Source organism: Macrobrachium rosenbergii, chromosome 3 (genome assembly GCF_040412425.1).
Source record: "Macrobrachium rosenbergii isolate ZJJX-2024 chromosome 3, ASM4041242v1, whole genome shotgun sequence".
Taxonomy (NCBI): Eukaryota; Metazoa; Arthropoda; class Malacostraca; order Decapoda; family Palaemonidae; genus Macrobrachium; species Macrobrachium rosenbergii.
The window spans coordinates 91,660,612-91,678,902 of NC_089743.1; the positions used below are offsets into that span (position 1 = coordinate 91,660,612).

The following is an 18,291-nucleotide window of genomic DNA, read 5'->3' on the forward strand; positions in this document are numbered from 1 at the left end:
TATATATATATATATATATATATATATGTGTGTGTGTGTGTGTGTGCATCACACACACACAGTACATACTGAATTATTCATCTCTGTTTGTTTTCCTTTTACTTTGGTAAAACTCACAGTACTCTTTTGTCAACTCAACAATTTCCCTATAACCCACGTTCCAGCACCCACCAAGACGCACATTTGAGAATGGGGCTGCAGAGCCCATGCTTACGGCATTTGATTTACACCAGCAGGTTGGTGGGAGGAGTGTCGAGCAACCTCAGCGCCGTACGAGAGAAATAGAGTAACCACCATTGATCTCTAGTAGGTGAGCTGACAGAAGCGCTGGAAAGGAGGAGAAAGAGGCATAAGAAAGAAGGGAGACACTGTGCCCAATATAGAGGTGAGTGACACAGTGTGTTTATAGGAATCAGATGCGTGCTATTGGTGGTTCTCTTGAGCAGGTGTGTGAAAAGGCTAATGAGGTAGAGGCTGTCTGACCTAAAGATTTCATCCGTGATTTGTCCTGTAGAGTATGAATGTAGTAGGGAGCATTGCCTTTTATTTTCTCCGGATCCAAGATCTGCAGAGGATATATATATATAGTTAGTTAAAGTCCTCCTGGGCCTCTGTAGGCTCATAGGGCAGGCGCTGATCTCCTGTTTCTTAGGGCGACAGCCAGTGGGGGACAGGTCCCAGTGCCTATGACACGTGGCCAGTCTGTCGCTAGGCCCACTGTTTAACTCCCCAGCCCAGAGGCTGGTACCTATTCTCCTACTGTACCTCCCGGGTTTTTTTGGACCATTAGGTTGATGGGCTACCGGATTTGTGCAGTGGCTCAATATGAGCCATCAGTGAGCGGCGGGATTTGAACCCCGGCCCTCTCGATTGGTAGCCAAGAAACATACCACTGAGCCAGCACGGTGGTATATATATATATATATATATATATATATATATATATATATATATATATATATATATACACATATATATGTCCTACAAAAAATGTAAGGTATATCAGTGTTTCTGTACAATATTCATATTCTTGTGTGTAATTATGCCCGCAAAAATACTAACAAATCTATATTGTAAACATAGGCTGCATCTTATCTTAGAAAACTTTATAAAAAAAAAGGCCTTGAATGGATTTCGTCGAAAACTACAAATATTAGCATGTAGTCAGTTGAACATTGTTGACGAATCGGTAAGCCACCACGGATCTGCTGACGTCATTAATCAGCGGAAGTTGTTTTTGGTGATAACTGTATCGGATCAGTCTTGGTACATCCGCTATGATTCAGTTGTCCCTTGTCACCAACTAGCAGTAAAACCTTTTATACTAGATTAATTTTTCATTTGACAGCTATTGTTTTCATGTCTGAGCCTGCTGTTATCAATTTCGTTAGAATCTCAAGGTCTGCCTCCATTGGATGACCTTAAAGATGACCTTGACATATCTTCGTTGAGCTCAGAAATTTATAATATATATATATATATATATATATATATATATATATATATATATATATATATATATATATATATATGAATGAATTTTATCACATCACCGTGATTCATATACAAGTGCACTACATAGTTAACATGGCAGAGGTGGGTTGATATCGATTCTAATTACAAATACCTGAGTTCGACGGTGATTTGTAGGTGGGAGTTGGTATCAACTTATACCTCCCTTGGTGGCCGTGTGGTTTAATGTGCATCACTGTAGTCCTGTAGTTTTTGTCTTCCATGGTTCGAGCCCATGAGACGACGAACTTGTTACGGTAACATGTATGAAAATATATTGTTTCCGAGGTAGAGTTTAATTGATATTAAAGACATATATATATATATATATATATATATATATATATATATAGTGTATTAGTGTATTGTGAAGACTCATAAGTAGGAGGAACTAGTAACAGTTCAGTTTTATCTTAAAACAGATGTTCAACACTTTAAAAGCAACATTAACTGAGCACCAGAAAATTATAGGATTGGAAATAGAAATAACGAGATGTAAGTGAAAACTTTATTTACTTATTACTGAACTTTGACAAAAAGAGAGCTAATAGGTGTAAAGTTTATGACGTTTGAGATACATATCAATTGATCTCTAAATAAATCAAATAAAACCTCAAGAAAGAAACTTTGCAAATAAGTCCAGTGGAACAAAAGTGAATAACAACAATTAAATTTCACAAACTGACGCCATGTAAGACTGAAAGAGCTCTTGAAGCCTGTGAACAAAGTCACGGTTAAGGAATCGCGTTGAATAAGCGAAAGTTAGATTCAGCTTATTCCTGAATGTATGAATAAATATGACCATAAATGACCCTCTGCTCCTTAAAGAACAGAATCTGGTAAGCTTCTGTACTGAGATGTACTGACCCCCTTCTGACAGCATCGCAGCAATGTTCCCCATATTGGATATTGTGTAGTAGTAATTTGGTTCCCCGTCAGCCCTAAACATCTCCTCGAAGTTCTGGTTAGTGTCCTCCGTCATAATTTTGTATGCTGACGTTGTTAAAACCTTTCTAGAATTAATGTCTTTATGTAGCTTGTCATGGAATTCCTTAGCAATATTCCAGAACACTGGAAACGAATCCTTTGGGACCAAAAATGGGCTCCTGTATCCAAACATTGGACCTTGGACACCAATGACTCTGGATGCATCACCTGAGTAGTACCTTCTGATGTCAATGTCATGCCCAGCTCTGATATTGTATTCATCTTGCATGATGCCGTGTTCTTGCAAGAGCTTCACAAGACTGAGATTGACGAGAGAGGTGAGAGCCGCGTGGAGGCTGACACCCTCTGACTTGGCCTTGCTGTGGAATTTGGACGTCATGTTTGGGTCGACGACAATCGAGATTTTCCTGGACGTGACTGGCGCATCTGATGGAATCTCACAGATGTGGCGTATCAGAGGGCGAACTTTTGATCCCTCCTCTAACTCTTTCTGTATCTCTCTACCCAGCTGTGGATTCTCTTTTAATTTTGCCATTTCCTGCTCATAGAGTGGAAGTACTTCTTCATCCCCTATAAGTTCTCCTAGCTGCTCTGCATCATCGATGGGCAGACCACCCATGAGGCTGTTCAGGATCCTGCAGAGTAAATCACAAACCTTGACATTTGTTGTTCCATCTGACAGTGAATGGTGAATCCCAAAGATCAGTGAATAGTGGTATGGGAAATCGACAGAAGTCCTCTTCATCTGCAAGAGTCTGACACACCACAGAGGCCCATTTTCAGAGTTGTACTTGTGGAGAGTCACTTTGTCACTCTCTTCCTCGAGGTTCCCATCTTTAATGACCTGTGGAAGGTAATTCAGTTAATTCCTTTTTCTATGCGAGACAACGTTCCTCGTTTTATATTTATATTTGGCTGTTGGCTAAAAGATTCTGTTTTCTGTTATAATAAAAGCTAATTTTCTCCAGTCACTTGTCAGTGTTTGTTCTTGTCTGCTATGGGCTTTGTACGACTCAAATTTTTCTCATAGCCACAAGCTCTGCTGTGAATTTAACATGTAGTAATTTGTCTTTATTCTATTTTTGCTCAAGGTAGCACTCATTATAACAAGCTTAAACTTTCTCTCCTTCTAATGGCCTAGACTTATGGTGCCATAGTCTTACAACTGCTGACTACCTCTGTAGTGTCTCCATCAGCTCATGGTTTTGAAAGATTTAGAATGCTACATTTTTGGAATGGTTGTGGTTATAACAACATTTTTAATTACTTGTACCCTTCTAATCCACAGTCATTATCATAAAAATATAATTTACCTATTCTCTGTGTATTTAGCAAGAGCATTAACATGACAAAATGATAATGAATGCGATCAGAAATGAAAATAGCTAATATTCCCCTACATCCGTGTGCCATGCATATCTGTTATTTTCCACTTCCTTTGGCACCAGATTTTAATATTAACCAAACACAATTAAAGCTAATAAAATGAAGTATTCTTGTTCAGAAGTCTTTGTGTCTTTTTTTTTGTCTGAACTATTTGGCCACCTACATGAATGACCACAAAAAAGTGTTGTTCCGAGAATCAGCAAAATTATGAATGACCAGTTTCCCTCAAGGGCCATGAAAATGATCCAGTTCATCCTCTTAGATGCAGTGTTACTCTTCACAGCAACATCTGATTAGTCACTCTCCTTGCAGAAACAAGGAACTTTCTTTTCCAGATAAGTTACCAAATGGTAACTTCTTGTGTTACTCTAGAAATGACTGAGTGGCACATGAATTTGATTTATGCCACTCCATTAATGTCACAGAAACAGTGGGTACTGATTTTCCCTTGCCTTCAATTTCTTTCAGAATTTCTTAACAACATAATGAGCAAACACAACATGTACAGATTTGGTTTTCCTTTGCTCAGTTATAGTCCTACTAAACGGTGCCCAGATATGCAGTACATACACTGTAGTAAGATCAAGTGGCACAAGTTCCTACAGTCATGAGTACATGAAAAATGAAATAGCATAGCCAGAGTCCAGTCAAGTAATACAAACAACTTTCCATAGAGACGGCACTAAACCTCAATATATCAACGCATTCCAAACATGGGAGCTATTTTCATGTTACTTTTGAGTTTCTTTCTGATTTCTTGAACAGTTTGTAGCTAAATGGTGCCATGAAATTCTTGAACTTTTCAGCCACTTTATTACCAACATTTATTTTCCTGACTTCAGATGTAATGTTGCAAGTAGTCATGGCCCTATTGATCTGTTACAGAGGTGGCAAAGTACCAATAAAATTATGATTTGAGCTTTAACTGTTTCAAGTGTCTTTCCTCTAAGTTTGGTCATGTGGTGAAGGGTCAGTAGGCATCTGCTGAAACCCATTGGCCATTTAAGTAGTTTGTCCCACCTAACCTATTTAAGGGTACACTGCTGCCATGACCCTAACCACTGGGCTTCTTCACCCACTCTAAGCCTCCATCACCCAGTATTTGTTATCGATAAATCTTGAAATGGCCACAAAACTACTGAGCAGCTTTACTCACTGAAGAATTTGTCTCATCCACAAAACTAATACAGTAGCATCACAACAGTATCTATGCTCAAGGTTAGCTTTAGGACATTTAGTGATAAGTTTTATTTGGAATTAAATTCTAAGTTAAGCTTCAAAATAAATTCAACTTTAAGGAGCCAGATTCACTGCTACATGACATGTAATGGTGTGTTACAGTGAACTTATTTTGTCTTCGAGGCTCAAGTGGATCAACACCGAAATTATGAGCTAAATCAAAATCAAGCAAACAAAAGAGGTTTTAAAACTAATCTGCACTAAACTGGTACTTCTCTAGACTTGAGTCTCACAGTTACACAAGAATCTGGCGAACCCTGATCAGAGACGGACCGCATATTCCCGGAGAAGAGTTCCAGAAGTCTATTAATGAATTCATGGGTTAAGAATCGTGTTGAATAGGCTATGTTGATATTCAATTGATCCCTAAAAGTGTGGAAAAATATTATCATAAAAGAACTCCCACTACGTAGAGAACAGAACCTAGTGAGTTTCTTTACAGAGATGCACTGTCCTCCCTCAGATAATGTTCCATTCAGGTTTCCCATATTGGTTATGGTATAGTAGTAATTTGGCTCCCCATCTTTCCTAAAGAGCTCTTTGAAATTCTGATTGGTATCTTCAGTCATGAGTTTGTATGCCGTCGTTGTTAAAACACGCCGAGAGTTGATGTCTGAGTGTAGCTTCTGATGGAACTCCTTCGCAGTTTCCCAGAACACTGGTAACATATCTTTTGGAACCCAAAATGGAGCCTTGTAACGAAACAAGGGGCCATGGACACCGAGAACTCTCGATGAATCACCTGTGTAATACCTTCTAATGTCAATGACATGCCCAGCCCTAATGTTATACTCATCTTGGAGAATGCCATGATCTTGTAAGAGCCCAACAAGAGTGTAATTTATCAGACTGGTAAGGGCAGAATGAAGACTCACTCCTTCAGACTTAGCTCTTCTATGAAACTGATTAGATGTTTTTTCATCAATGACGATTGATACATCTCTTGTTAAGGAAGGTGAACCTTTAGGAATCTTACAAATGTGGCGGATCAGTGGCCGTACTTTGTTCCCTTCATCAAATTCTCTCTTAATCTCTAGAAACAATTGTTCGTTCTCTCTGAGTGTTGACCTTTCCTGCTCATAGAGCGAAAGCAGTTCCTTGTCGCTGGTCAGCTCACCCAGTTGTTGCTCATCGTCTATTGCCAGGCCTTCCTTGAGGTCGTTCATGATGTTGCAGAGTAAGTTACAGATCTTAATGGTGGTGGTTCCGTCGGCTATTGAGTGGTGTGCCCAAACACAAGGGCATAACTGTTTGGGAAATTCTTGTCCAGTTGTTCTGGCACTGATGATGCTTTCATGGGCAAGAGTCGAACGCACCACAGAGGACCATCTTTGGAATTATATTTGTGGACGGTGACTTTGTTCCTCTCTTCTGTTAAATTTCCTTCTTTTATTACCTGGAAAATAAAGATTATAGGAATTTGCTGGAGCTAAACAGTGAATCCTAATGTAATAACATACCTAAACAAGTGAATTAGACACTGAATGCAGTCTCAGCAAGCAGAATCAAATGCCAAAGGCATCAAATGACAGCCACAGGTTTTTGTGAGAGGTTTTAGACTTTTGTATATGGAAAGGTTACCATTTGTGTTGACATCCGAAAAATATAATCCTGTTGAGACTTCCATGCAATGTAGCCGTTGTTTTCATACAGTCCCACTGTGAGCAAAATTGCCATGATTTCAGAACATAAAGGAAAGTTACACAAAACTGACATGGATCAAGAAGCTTTTCTTTATAGCTATGATATAAATCGGGAGGAAAATCCATACCTTGAGATCAATGACACATTCATCCATTTCCCGCAGCCATAATTCTGAGTTTCGCTCGCGAAGGCAGACCCTGAGAACCGGGACTTTCCTGCGGGAATTCAGAAAGACTTCTAATTCCTGTGGGTTTTCAGCCGTCTATACGTCACTGTTGTGAGCTAAAAGCTACACAAACTCACTCATATGGGAAAGTTAAGCTTACCTATACAAATGCGTTAGAGCTCTCCTCAGGAAATCTTCTTCTATGGGTTTGACGGAAGCCAGGTCGAGAGTATAGTGGGTCAAATACACTTGAAGCTGGTGTCCCATTTCAAACATGCGCTCCAAGTCAGTGGCTTTGCGCAGCCATTTTGAGTCAGCGTCGGCCATGTTGGAATCAAATGCGTGTTTTCTATGCAGCAGTCAAATGTATTTGTCCTCTCTATTACGAAATTTCAAACTTCCAGTTGCCCGAAGGTACACTGAACCAAAGAATCTGCAAAAAAAAAAAAAAAAAAAAATAAATAAATAAAGAGTAAAATTAACACCTGCTACATGTATAAATATGGAGTTGAAGCCAAATTGAAATTGTAGTCTAGGAAAATGTTCTGATTTAAGACCAAAGACCAGATGCCTTTTTCTACCAGGGGCCAGAAGAAGAAGAAGAAGAAGAAGAACAAGAACAAGAAGAAGACGAAGAAGAAAGAAGGGTTAAGGGGTTAAATCATAAAGGAGTTAATAGATCTTCCTGCCTTTCTGGAAGGAAGTTGATAAGAGTCAGGAAATGCAGACTAAAGGAAGTTGATAAGAGTCAGGAAACACAGACTAAAGAAGAGAACGCCAAAGCCTGATAATGGAAGGAAAGCAACGGCCCCTGAACCGCCTAATCCTAAGATGATTGCTGATTTCCTCAGGGTAAGTGTGACGGCGCATTTTGACAGGTGTTACAGGGCTCCCTAAGAGTGAAGGAATTTCTCATAAGGAGCTGAAAGGAACGGTTACCTTTCACAAATAGCACCGACAGAACAGGGAGGGAGAAGCCATCTACCAGAAGTGCTTTTGAGTTGAATTGCTATGATATCAAAACATTCAGATGCTTAATTGCTATACTAAAACATTTAGTCTTTTTTTAAACATAGCCTCCACTTCGTTCAGGTCTGGAGATGACAAGCACAGTATTCAAGGAGTTTTATTTTGGCTAAAACTGAAACGTGGAATTGTCTTCTGGTGCAGCTGTAGAATCCTCTGGTCTCCAGATACTTAAGAGACGAGCAAATTCATTCCTGCTCTCTGCTGGCGTCTCCTGAATTTCAGGTGTATAGGTTTTATTTCCTATTTCCTCGTTTTTATCTATCCATCACCTTTTCCTATAACTGTAGGCTGATACCCCTTTGGAGTCCTCGTGGGTTTATGGTCTGTTGACTGTCCATAAGAGGTTTCTTTTAAAGAAAGAAGGAAAGGAATCACAACATTGATGATGATATATTTACAGTACAGCATCTGCTGGCCAAACTCGGCATTAGGTCGGGTTTAGGGGGATAAATGGAAATTATTCCCTTAAGATAAGAGCACTCGGTTTAGGTCTCACCTACGCAAAAAGCTCTGAACAATAAGGTAATTAAAATTGTTCAAAAAGCTCTGAACAATAAGGTAATTAAAATTGTTCAATAAACTGTACGATACAAGCGTATGGTTTCAGTTGATGAGCGAGAAATAGGCGAAATAGTTTCAATGGCGACTTATCGGGAAATCATCGTCAGTACTAATCACCTGAGGGAGTTTCTTCCTTTTCTGAGTTAGCTGGTCCGTCCCAATCTGTTCACCAGTTCTCGAGGTATTATACATTAAACTGTTCAACAAACATTATATATTTCTCCCAATTTCGCATCTGCAAAACTGTTTAAGAAAGACGTGTTCAACAGTTAGTTCAAGAAGGCAAATGCAGATTACTTATGTATTTTTACTCTATTTTTAGAATACCTAGGGGGGCTCATCTTCAATTTTATAATCCCAAAGTGTAAGTCATGTTGTAAAAAGCCTTTAACCAAAATAAAGGGACAATTAAATGCACGCAGTGTTATTATGTGACAAATCTATTCAGTGCCCAGATGTGAGAATGAAGAATTGCACAGCACAAAAATAACTTTTCAACTTTTTCCTTATCCATGTTTTCTTCGAGCCGGCGCTACAAATGGGTCATTGATTGATTGCCTTTACATTGGCGTATGCTGTTACAAAAACAGGTGATTTCAAAGTTAATAATCAATGTAGACACACACACAAGGCACCCAGATCTTATCAGGCATTTTTCTGAAGGAGATAATATTCGTGAGATGAAACTTCACTACACAAAGTTCTCCGAAAGATTCTCTTATACAAGGAAGCTCATCATCTGATTCCGTCCTCTCCTGACGCCTTTTGTCTCTACACATTGGTGGTTATTTGACGATACACAGTTTGATTTCACGCTCAAACTCACCTGTGTTTAATGGTGATATCCCCGTGAGGTGGTTGAGTGGGTCTCAATCCCGTCGTGGTGCTTGGCAACAACTGTGATAACTATGAAGCATCGTATGATAGTAGAGTTGCCATGCGTTCATTAAAAGCATTCTCTTTCATGTGAAACGGTCTGTCTAGCAACTCTTACGCGATCTGTTTCACAGTCCTAGGACGAAATTATCACTGAATGTTCACTCTGAGTTTTTATAATTCTGTACTTTCCTTGACAGTATCTACAGTACGTGGAAATCATCTGTCTGACGAGAGATCTCTGGCGGTAAAAGGAAAACAACAAAGCAATATTTTGTTTTAAAAGCATCCTGAGAGGCATTAAAATCTTTTTTTAAATCCAGGTTTACAATATATATATATATATATATATATATATATATATATATATATATATATATATATATATATATATATATATATATATATATATATATATATATATATATATGTGTGTGTGTGTGTGTGTGTGTGTGTGTGTAAAATAATGCATTCTTTCTCATGAATACCGTGTTCATCGGAAGCTTGAATTTCAAGTCAACGGGCTTCTTCCATACCAATAGGATTCACCTTCTGAAATAATAATAATAATAATGATAGTAATGTTAAGGATAATAATAATATTAAGGATAAATTCCTTTGAGAAATGGATTAATTTTGGCTCAAAATTACATTTCTGGTAACTTTGTCGCATCCAGATACCACATATATTGCCCCGTCTATTTGAAAATAATGCTATACAGTGCACAAACGTTGCATTTGATTTGCGTCTTCCATCGAAGTACCTATGTTGTTCTGTTCTTATAAAGATCTCTTCCAATGACGTTAAACAGGGCCCATAAAAGAACTATTCACACGACAAAGCCATAATATGTTTCGAATAACAAACGTCTGTATTCCTGATCGCTGGTGAATGTGGAGAGCTGGTACACGGCAAGAACACCCGTAGGCCTATATGCCATAAATACACACTCTTGTTATTTATCAGCTTCCCACATTCACCAGAACTGTTTTCACACGGGCCTTTTTAACTTAATAGGAAACTGTTAGATCCAGCCCTAGGAGAGCTGTTAATCAGCTCAGTGGTGTGGTTAAACTAAGGCATACTTAACTTTAACTTAACAGTAAGAGACATTCATCTCTTCCCATGCTTGCTCAGTGTACAATAGACTGACATTCATGACTCTGCCCTCGTTACAGTTACTGGTCTTTCGAATCATAACTCCTCAAGTTTTTGTTTATATGTAAATGTATGTAAACTTTTTAGGAGAGGCTAAAAACACGTGATATTTACATTCGTATTCCTGTGCAAATATTTCATAGCTAAGAACTTTTCATAGTTAATACCACATATTCTTGAGAATATCAGCGTAATGGTTATTTCTAATTACAGTGTAATTCGGCAGATAAGAGGGCATTTAGATAAAAGAACCTTGAAATATTAGTTTAACTTTCATATTTTAGCTCATCCTATAATTAATTCACACCAGCCGTGCATCTGATATCAAACTCCCGTCTCTTACGACGCTCCTGATTGGCCATTGATCAGCCAGTCACAGAGCTGGAAACTCGTCAGTCTCTTTCAGCAGTCACGAAGTCGACAGCTATGATGCGACTGCTCATAAAATATGTCTTTCAAAAGCCATAACTTTCATTACACACTTCAGTTTTACGCACAGAAAAGTATTTTTTCTCAATTTCATCACTAAACGTCAAGCCAATGATTTAAGGATTATATTGATATATGAATTATGTATACTTCAGTAAACTTAATGCTAAAATACAGCATGTATAGTGAAATAAACATGAGGCTATTGTCTGCGCGCATCCCCGCTCATTTAATATTCATAATCTTTTGCTTGTTATTTTCATATTGATAGCCCTACCTATAACTTTTTGGTGGCATTGTCATCCATGACATTTAAACTACGATATTGTAAGAACCACAAGACGATAAATGATAAATGCACTGCGATGTCATGTAGGGAATGAAAGAATATATTTCACATTAAAAATTTCATGTTTATTTCACTATATCGTACATATTTTAGCATTAAATACATATTTAAAGTCCAGTTGCAGATTTAGTCTAAGAAGTAACCCGGCTTATACATGAGTACTGGCAACAGCAAGATTTATACAGCCCTGCAAACTAAAATTAATAATTGTAACCTTATTAACAGTACTAGGTAGAGTAAATTTTAAAAGCCAATAAAATGATGGCACAAACTATTGAATATTGGCTGTTAGGTATCAGGCTATTAAACTTATGCTAATAATAATATTATTATGCCTATGATTGAATCTTCTATGGAATGACAGCTTTGGGGTGACAATCATTTTAGCCTGTCAGTTTGACCCATGAATAAAAAGCGATAATAATCAGTTCTGCCTCTAGAGAGTACAACTAAATTTATGGTCGTAAGAAAGGAAATAACGTCGGCAAATTGATCAACTTTATTGCCCAAGAGTATAAAAACTACAGCAGACAGAATAACTATTTTTATTTCTATATAAAGTACACATTGTCCTTGGTAAATGCTGCAAGGATCATTTACCAATCTTTAAAGGCTGCTGCGAAAATTGGCTGTCAATAATGCAGCATGATCATAATGTTGTAACGTCGCCGTATCTGCAGAACTTGATGACTGAACTGTAGAAAAAATATACCAGCAAAATTAAATATTTTTACTTCTGCGTAGCGTCCATATTGTATTTAGTAAATGGTAAATAAATCATTTGACAGTCTTGAAGGACAGCTGAGAAAACACGTGTTCAAGAGTACAGGATTTCACATTAGACTGCATGAGTTGCTTCATTCACGTAAGAACCAACACAGCAGTGGCATCAGGCATTGCACGTCAGAAACTGGATTGCTATTATAGGCTGTCCAATCTCTCCCTCAATATCTATGGTCTTGACCTTATCCTTAAACTGTCTATGGTATGCCCTCTATACCATAGAAAGACATATTTCTATGCCTAATTTATGATCAGTCTCGCAATATTTTTACATGAATTCTTTGTCAACTTCTAGCTTAAGTTTCCTGTATGAAGACACACTTTCCTTGGTTTTTAGTTCACGCTGTAATGAGGGGAATCCTCCATTAATATTAAGGCACAATATCCACAGTACCCTTTAAGGAACAAACCAGTTTTCATTAAAACAAGTGGTAAGATTACCCTCTCGAACTTCGAAGTTGAAGGTGCTTATGTCTTATCTCTTACGGGGTTCCTAGAAGTGGAATGGTTGCTTAGCACCCGCACTGTTTTTGCAACACTTCTCCTTTGGAAGGTATGCATTTGTCTTAATTGATATTGCACACATTTTCATAATGTTTAACAGGGTTTTCCTAATTACTACCATACTGTAATAGCAAAGAACCGAGAATTTTGTTATAATAGTGTTCAGAAAAGTTCCACGTTAAACAGCAGTTAGGTTAGGTTAGAGCACGCCATATCCCGTCAGGCATAAGAATGCTAATCAGAATAAACGTTTTGCATTGCAGGAAACCTGTCAGAGTTGAGATGCTTGATCTATCAAGAAATGCAACAGAATACAAGCAACTGTAAACCCAATAAAGATGAAAGACAGTAGGCAAGGCTGCAGTTTCCATTCCACCATAGCCAACCCTACCTAACCTTCAAGGAGAAGAATCGCCATCTTCAGATGTCATTAACAGTTAAGACTAAAACATTTTTTTTATATTAGTTTTACTAACTTAGGCCGAAGCTGGAATTGATATTATTCATACACCTAGGATATATAGGCTAGTATTAGCAATTAAGTATGTATAGGTTTCGTCCAGGCTACTCGCTACAATTTTTTGGCTGTGCTCACTCTAAGTAAGTGACAATCATTGTATGGTAACTACAGTTGATACAAAGCAAAACAAGTGCCGAAGTTTCTTCAACGCAATCGAGTTTTCTGTACAGCGTATAATCAAGGTCAACAAAAATAGATATATTTTTCTTGGTATAATGCCGTATGAGCTGCGGCCCTTGAAACTTTAACCATGGCCCGGTGGTGTCCTATCCTATATCATTTCCAGAAGCATGTTTATGGCTTACTTTAACCTTAAATAAAATAAAAACTACTGAGGTTAGAGGGCTGCAATTTGGTATATTTGATGATTGGAGGGTGGATGATCAACATGCCAATTTGCAGCCCTCTAGCCTCAGTAGTTTTTAAGATCTGAGGGTGGGCAGAAAGAAGTGCAGACAGAATAAAGTGTGGACGGACAGACAAAGCCAGCACAATAGTTTTCTTTTACGGAAAGCTATTAAAAACTACTGAGGCTAGAGGGCTGCAATTTGGTATGTTTGATAATTGGAGGGTGGATGATCTACATAGCAATTTGCAGCCCTCTAGCCTCAGTAGTTTTTAAGATCTGAGGGCAGACAGAAAAAGTGTGGACGGACAGACAAAGCCGCCACAATAGTTTTCATTTACAGAAAACTAAAAAAGACACGGTCCTTCCAGTTTCCTGTGTCCCGCTGTCATCTTTTCAGTTTTATTTTCTTTATTTATTTATTTTTTATTTATTTATTTATTTTTGTCCTTATGATACCCCCAAATTTTAGTTATTTCCATCGTGTACCTCATCGTTTTCCACCACTATTTCTACTGTATGACTGAAGGGATTTGCTTCAAATTGTTACTGAAAATTTTCTCATGGGGAAATTTAGAAATTCGATCCCTGATGTTCATTTTTTTGTAATTGAAAAAGTCCTGACATCATTTTTCAAAAATAATATGCAAAAAAAAAGAAGTTACTCTCAAAAATGATTTTCCTAATACCAAAGTAAAGATAGGCTATATAGTTATACTACACACTGTATAAGTTTCATTGAATTTTTTTCAGTCTTCTTGGAAACCCAAGCATTTAGTTTTGAAAAAGTAAGTTTTCAAAAAATGGCAAAACAAAAAAATTTTTGGACTTTCAAGAATCTTGAGACAATCAGGACATCTTGAGCGAGTTATCCCTATACCATTATAACCCGTTTTCTGTAATGCTAGAACCATGACCCAATCTAAACATGCAATTTTAGCAATAACGCTTCAAGATATGTGTACGTACACATAAAACAGTCCAAAAGAGCTATAATTCACTTGCACTTATCCAGAATTACAGTAAACCCCCCCGTATTCATAGCAGATGCATACCGAACCCACCCCCCCTGCGAATAACTAAAATCTGCGAACACTTAAAACTCCTCTAAAAACACTTAGAACTGCCTATTTTGATAGTTTAAAAACAAAAAAATACTCTAAAAATGCTTATACCTGAGTATTTTAATAGTCTTATCACAAAAAAGTGCATTTAGTCATGAAAATGATATGAAAATATAGTAATTAGTGAATATTTCTCAGTGAAAAACACTGCGAATGGGAGAATTTTCTGCGAATAATGTGTATATACATTCCACAGAGAAATCCGCGAATAGTGAGACTGTGAATACGGGGAGTTTACTGTAGTCATACCGACGTTTTTATAAATGTAACTTACCCAGTAATTACTTAGCTAAGAGTTTTTACTCGATCGGAAGTTAGAATTCTGAATTCCACGGTAGCGATTCTTTTGTTTTGTGTAGGTGACTATGCCCAGCCCACTTTCGGGGTATGACAGAGGAACAACATCGCCAACACGACACTGTTTGTGCCGCTCTTAGAGTTAACACCTGGTGGTGTTATAACAGGTTAGAGTTTTGGATTCGTTATTTTCTTCCTTGGTGAAGTATTTTTATAGCCTTTTTGGCATTTTTTCTTGATGGTGACTTTTCTGAAATTGTCTTTTCACGATTTTGACTTTTCAACTAGTTAGAAATGTCTGACACTAGTAGTTCTAGTTTCCGGTATTGCAGTAATGGCTGGAATACCCGGATGACGAAATTGACTTACGATTCTCACACTTTGTGTTCCAATTGTAGAGGACAAATTTACTCTGTTAATTTGACTTATGATAAGTGCACGGGTTCAGGAGGGCAGAAATGGAGAACTTTAACTTCACATTTAGCTAAGGCAGAAAGAGATCGTAAGAGGAAAGCAGCCGCTAAAGCCAGCGGGAAATTAGCTAGTCAGGCTTTAACTGCTAAATCTGATAAGGCTGACATTTCTGTTAATTCTCAAACTGTTAATCCTTCCCCACCTACATCAATTAATTCTCCTAAACTACCTACTCCTTTTCTTGGCTCCATCACTTCTGAACCCGATTGCTTCGCTAGCCTTGAGAATAAATTTGAGCAGCGATTAGGGGCATCAGTGCGTGTCCTGATGGACAAGTTTGAAAAAAGTGCTAAAGGTGAAGTGTCGGTGGAGGAGGCGGCTGCTCGTCCCGCTGATTCTCCTAGGTGTCGGTCCCTGCCATACTCCCCACTACCTGGGAGGAGGCATACCAGTAGCCCTAGGGAGGTCAGTGGGGTCTGCCCACGGACAGTCGTCCCCTCAGTCCAACCTGTTGCATCTCAGGTTGACTAGATACAGCTGCTGGAAAGGTGTCTCGGAAGTGCATCGGCTTTCATCAAGTTCTGAGGAGTCCTCGCCTCGCAAGAGCCGCCTTCATCACTTCCCTGATGAATCTTGCCCGCTTAAGAGATGTTCCTCGGGTAAGGATCATTCCCCACATCTTCCTTGCAAAAGGGTGAGGGAGCCTTCCTTCAGTCCTCAGCCCTTGTGTAGCAAGTGGGACAGTCCGGAGCGCTTCTCTCCTCAGCGTCAGGAGCGAGGATCTAGCTTCTAGCTCTCTACACCTTTCGACGAAGCAGCTCCAGCTTTCGCATAAGAGCCCTGTTCCTTCTGAGCGTCCGGTATTGGCGGAACATATTGATGAGAGCCCTGAAGTAGCCAAGCAGCCTGCAGCAGCTAGGCGCCCTGATGTGGCCAAGCGCTTGAGCCCCCTCAAGACTACAAGCGCCCTGTATCTTGTGATAACCCCTCTCCTGCGTTGGACCCAGCTCTTGTGCCTTTGCAGCGTCAACTGGATAATATCCTTCAACTTTTACAGAAACTTGCAGTGCAGACAGATTCTTATTTAGACCCGGTTTTGTCTCCAATCTCTTCTGAGGACGAGGAAGGGGATCAGGACTAATCTTCTATGCCATATGCGGCATTCCTCAAGTTCCTTCTGCAGCAGTTCCCTGATTTTTTCACACCAACCGCTCCTTCCTCTCCAGCTTCATCTTTCATGATGAGCAATCAGCCTGTAGATTCGATGAAACTTCCCAAGATGGTTCTCTCTTCTTCATCGAAGAAAGCTCTATGCCAGGTAGAGAACTGGCTTCCCGATAAGAAGGAACAAGGGAAAGCATGTTTTAGCGTTCCACCTTCTCGTCTTGCAGGTATGTGGTATTTGTATTACACTGGGGCATCCTATTTTGCAGCAGAGCAGCTGTTCCTTCACTGGACTGGGGCTGCCATAATCCCTGGGGAACTTTTATTGGTTGTTGCTCTGAGATAAATGTACAGAATCTTGAAGATGTTATTGGGCATCCTAATTTTGCAGCAGGAAAGCAGCTGTCTGTGTTTGTCGGCAGACAAACCACACAATTGCAGTGTATCTGGAGAAAGCCAGAATGGCCAATGCCTGTCTTGCATAATAAAGTCTGTTCACAAAGCCAAGCATGTTGGTTTTTCTGGATCAAAAATGTTAATACCCAACTCAGTCTATTGTATGGTTGAAGTCGCGTTCCTGTAGAGAAAGAAAACGCAGTTTCAGTTTTTTTTGACACTCTTGGAAAGAGTTCTTGAAGGCATTCATTCCACTGAAATTTGGTTCTGGTTTCAGTAGATCTCGAAATGGTATAATTCTGTCAGCCATGCTGAATATGTAGAAGACTTGATTTACCAATCCAAACCAGTCAGCTCGTCCATATCGGTGATGTTTTGGGTGGAGGGTCGGAAATCTGAGAATAGCCTCAAGGTGAAGTTTGTCATCTTGGGTCGGCGTACACTGTCATTCGACTGATTTCAAATCCTGCTGAGATAAACTCAATCAGTATCCTGTCTCCAGATACAAACTTGTCTGCAGGTGGCGATATCACATGATTACCGGTGATGGCACATCTGAAATTCAAATGTCTCAAGACACATTAATGGATACAACCATAATAAATGTGAAATGAACTGTCTTGAAAGAAACTACACACAGTTTTACAGAAGGTTGGAACGGACCAGAATGCTTGCAGTGCATCATCAACAACAATTTACGGAAATATTTTTGTTAGAGAAAGAAAACGAGACGCTCCTGTTTTGTCCTGTCGACTCCGTCAGACGTGTTTGGAAGAGACACTCTTACATATCTCTCATCGTCTTACCAGTCTCCTGGTGTAACCATCCCCAGACACACTGGTAACCCTGATGGTATAATTCTGGCCTGCTCTTGTTTCGATATCTGATGTTTTTTGGTGGAGGGAAATCCCCCAAGGTGAATGGGGTGGTCAAAAGTGGAGCAGATGGCAGGTCCTCTAAGCACAAACAAGGCAACCACAAATGTCTTAACTGCTGAACTGCTTGAAAGAAACTGTAAGGTTAACTATTCCATGCATTGAAAACTGTACTCTTGATGAAATGGGGATGGTGTGTGGTGGGTTTCCCCTTGTTGCATAGGCATTCAACGGCTGAAAGTCCACTGTGAGTCTTGGTTCTCCATTTTTCTTTGCACAAACAACCATGCGGTGGCACCAAGTGACTGGTTCTCCAATGTGGAATGGTTCAATAACTCCAAACGCAACATCACAGTCAAGGTCAGCCTTTACTTTGTCCTGATACCAGTGAAGGGGTACTGGGGCTGGTGTATGATAAGCTACTGGTTCAGCATTGGGATTGATCATCAATTTAAGTGGTGGACCATCCTTCATGGGCAAAGGCTGATGTTCACATGTCCAGTAAAACTGTCGCAGTTTTTCTCAGCTATTTTCTGTTGCATCAGATGGAAGCCAAGTCGGTGGTGGAGG

The 18,291-nt window shown here is 39.2% G+C and overlaps 3 protein-coding genes across 4 annotated transcripts in view; 1 reads left to right on the plus strand and 2 right to left on the minus strand.

Annotated features, from left to right (window-relative positions):
- The first annotated feature begins 236 nt into the window (after positions 1–236).
- LOC136827936 (ionotropic receptor 21a-like) overlaps positions 237–18,291 on the plus strand; it is a 31,226-nt gene continuing 13,171 nt past the window's right edge. The window contains exons 1-2 of one of the 2 annotated variants that reach the window (XM_067085448.1): positions 237–385; positions 12,849–13,021. In XM_067085448.1, coding sequence (XP_066941549.1) covers positions 13,010–13,021 — 12 coding nt within the window. In that variant the 5' untranslated portion in view covers positions 237–385; positions 12,849–13,009. Of the gene's footprint in view, positions 386–12,178; positions 12,635–12,848; positions 13,022–18,291 lie in introns of those variants that run through there. The other variant, XM_067085437.1, reaches the window with a different exon arrangement.
- Positions 2,007–6,381, minus strand: LOC136827954 (uncharacterized). The gene has a single exon (XM_067085519.1). The coding sequence runs from the start codon at positions 6,249–6,251 to the stop codon at positions 5,286–5,288; it is 966 nt and encodes a 321-aa protein (XP_066941620.1). The 5' UTR covers positions 6,252–6,381; the 3' UTR covers positions 2,007–5,285.
- On the minus strand, positions 2,007–7,500 carry LOC136827941 (uncharacterized). Its single transcript, XM_067085479.1, has 3 exons — positions 7,056–7,500; positions 6,857–6,944; positions 2,007–3,304 (listed from the first exon to the last, which is right to left on the minus strand). The coding sequence occupies exons 1-3, from the start codon at positions 7,220–7,222 to the stop codon at positions 2,180–2,182; spliced, it is 1,380 nt and encodes a 459-aa protein (XP_066941580.1). The 5' UTR covers positions 7,223–7,500; the 3' UTR covers positions 2,007–2,179.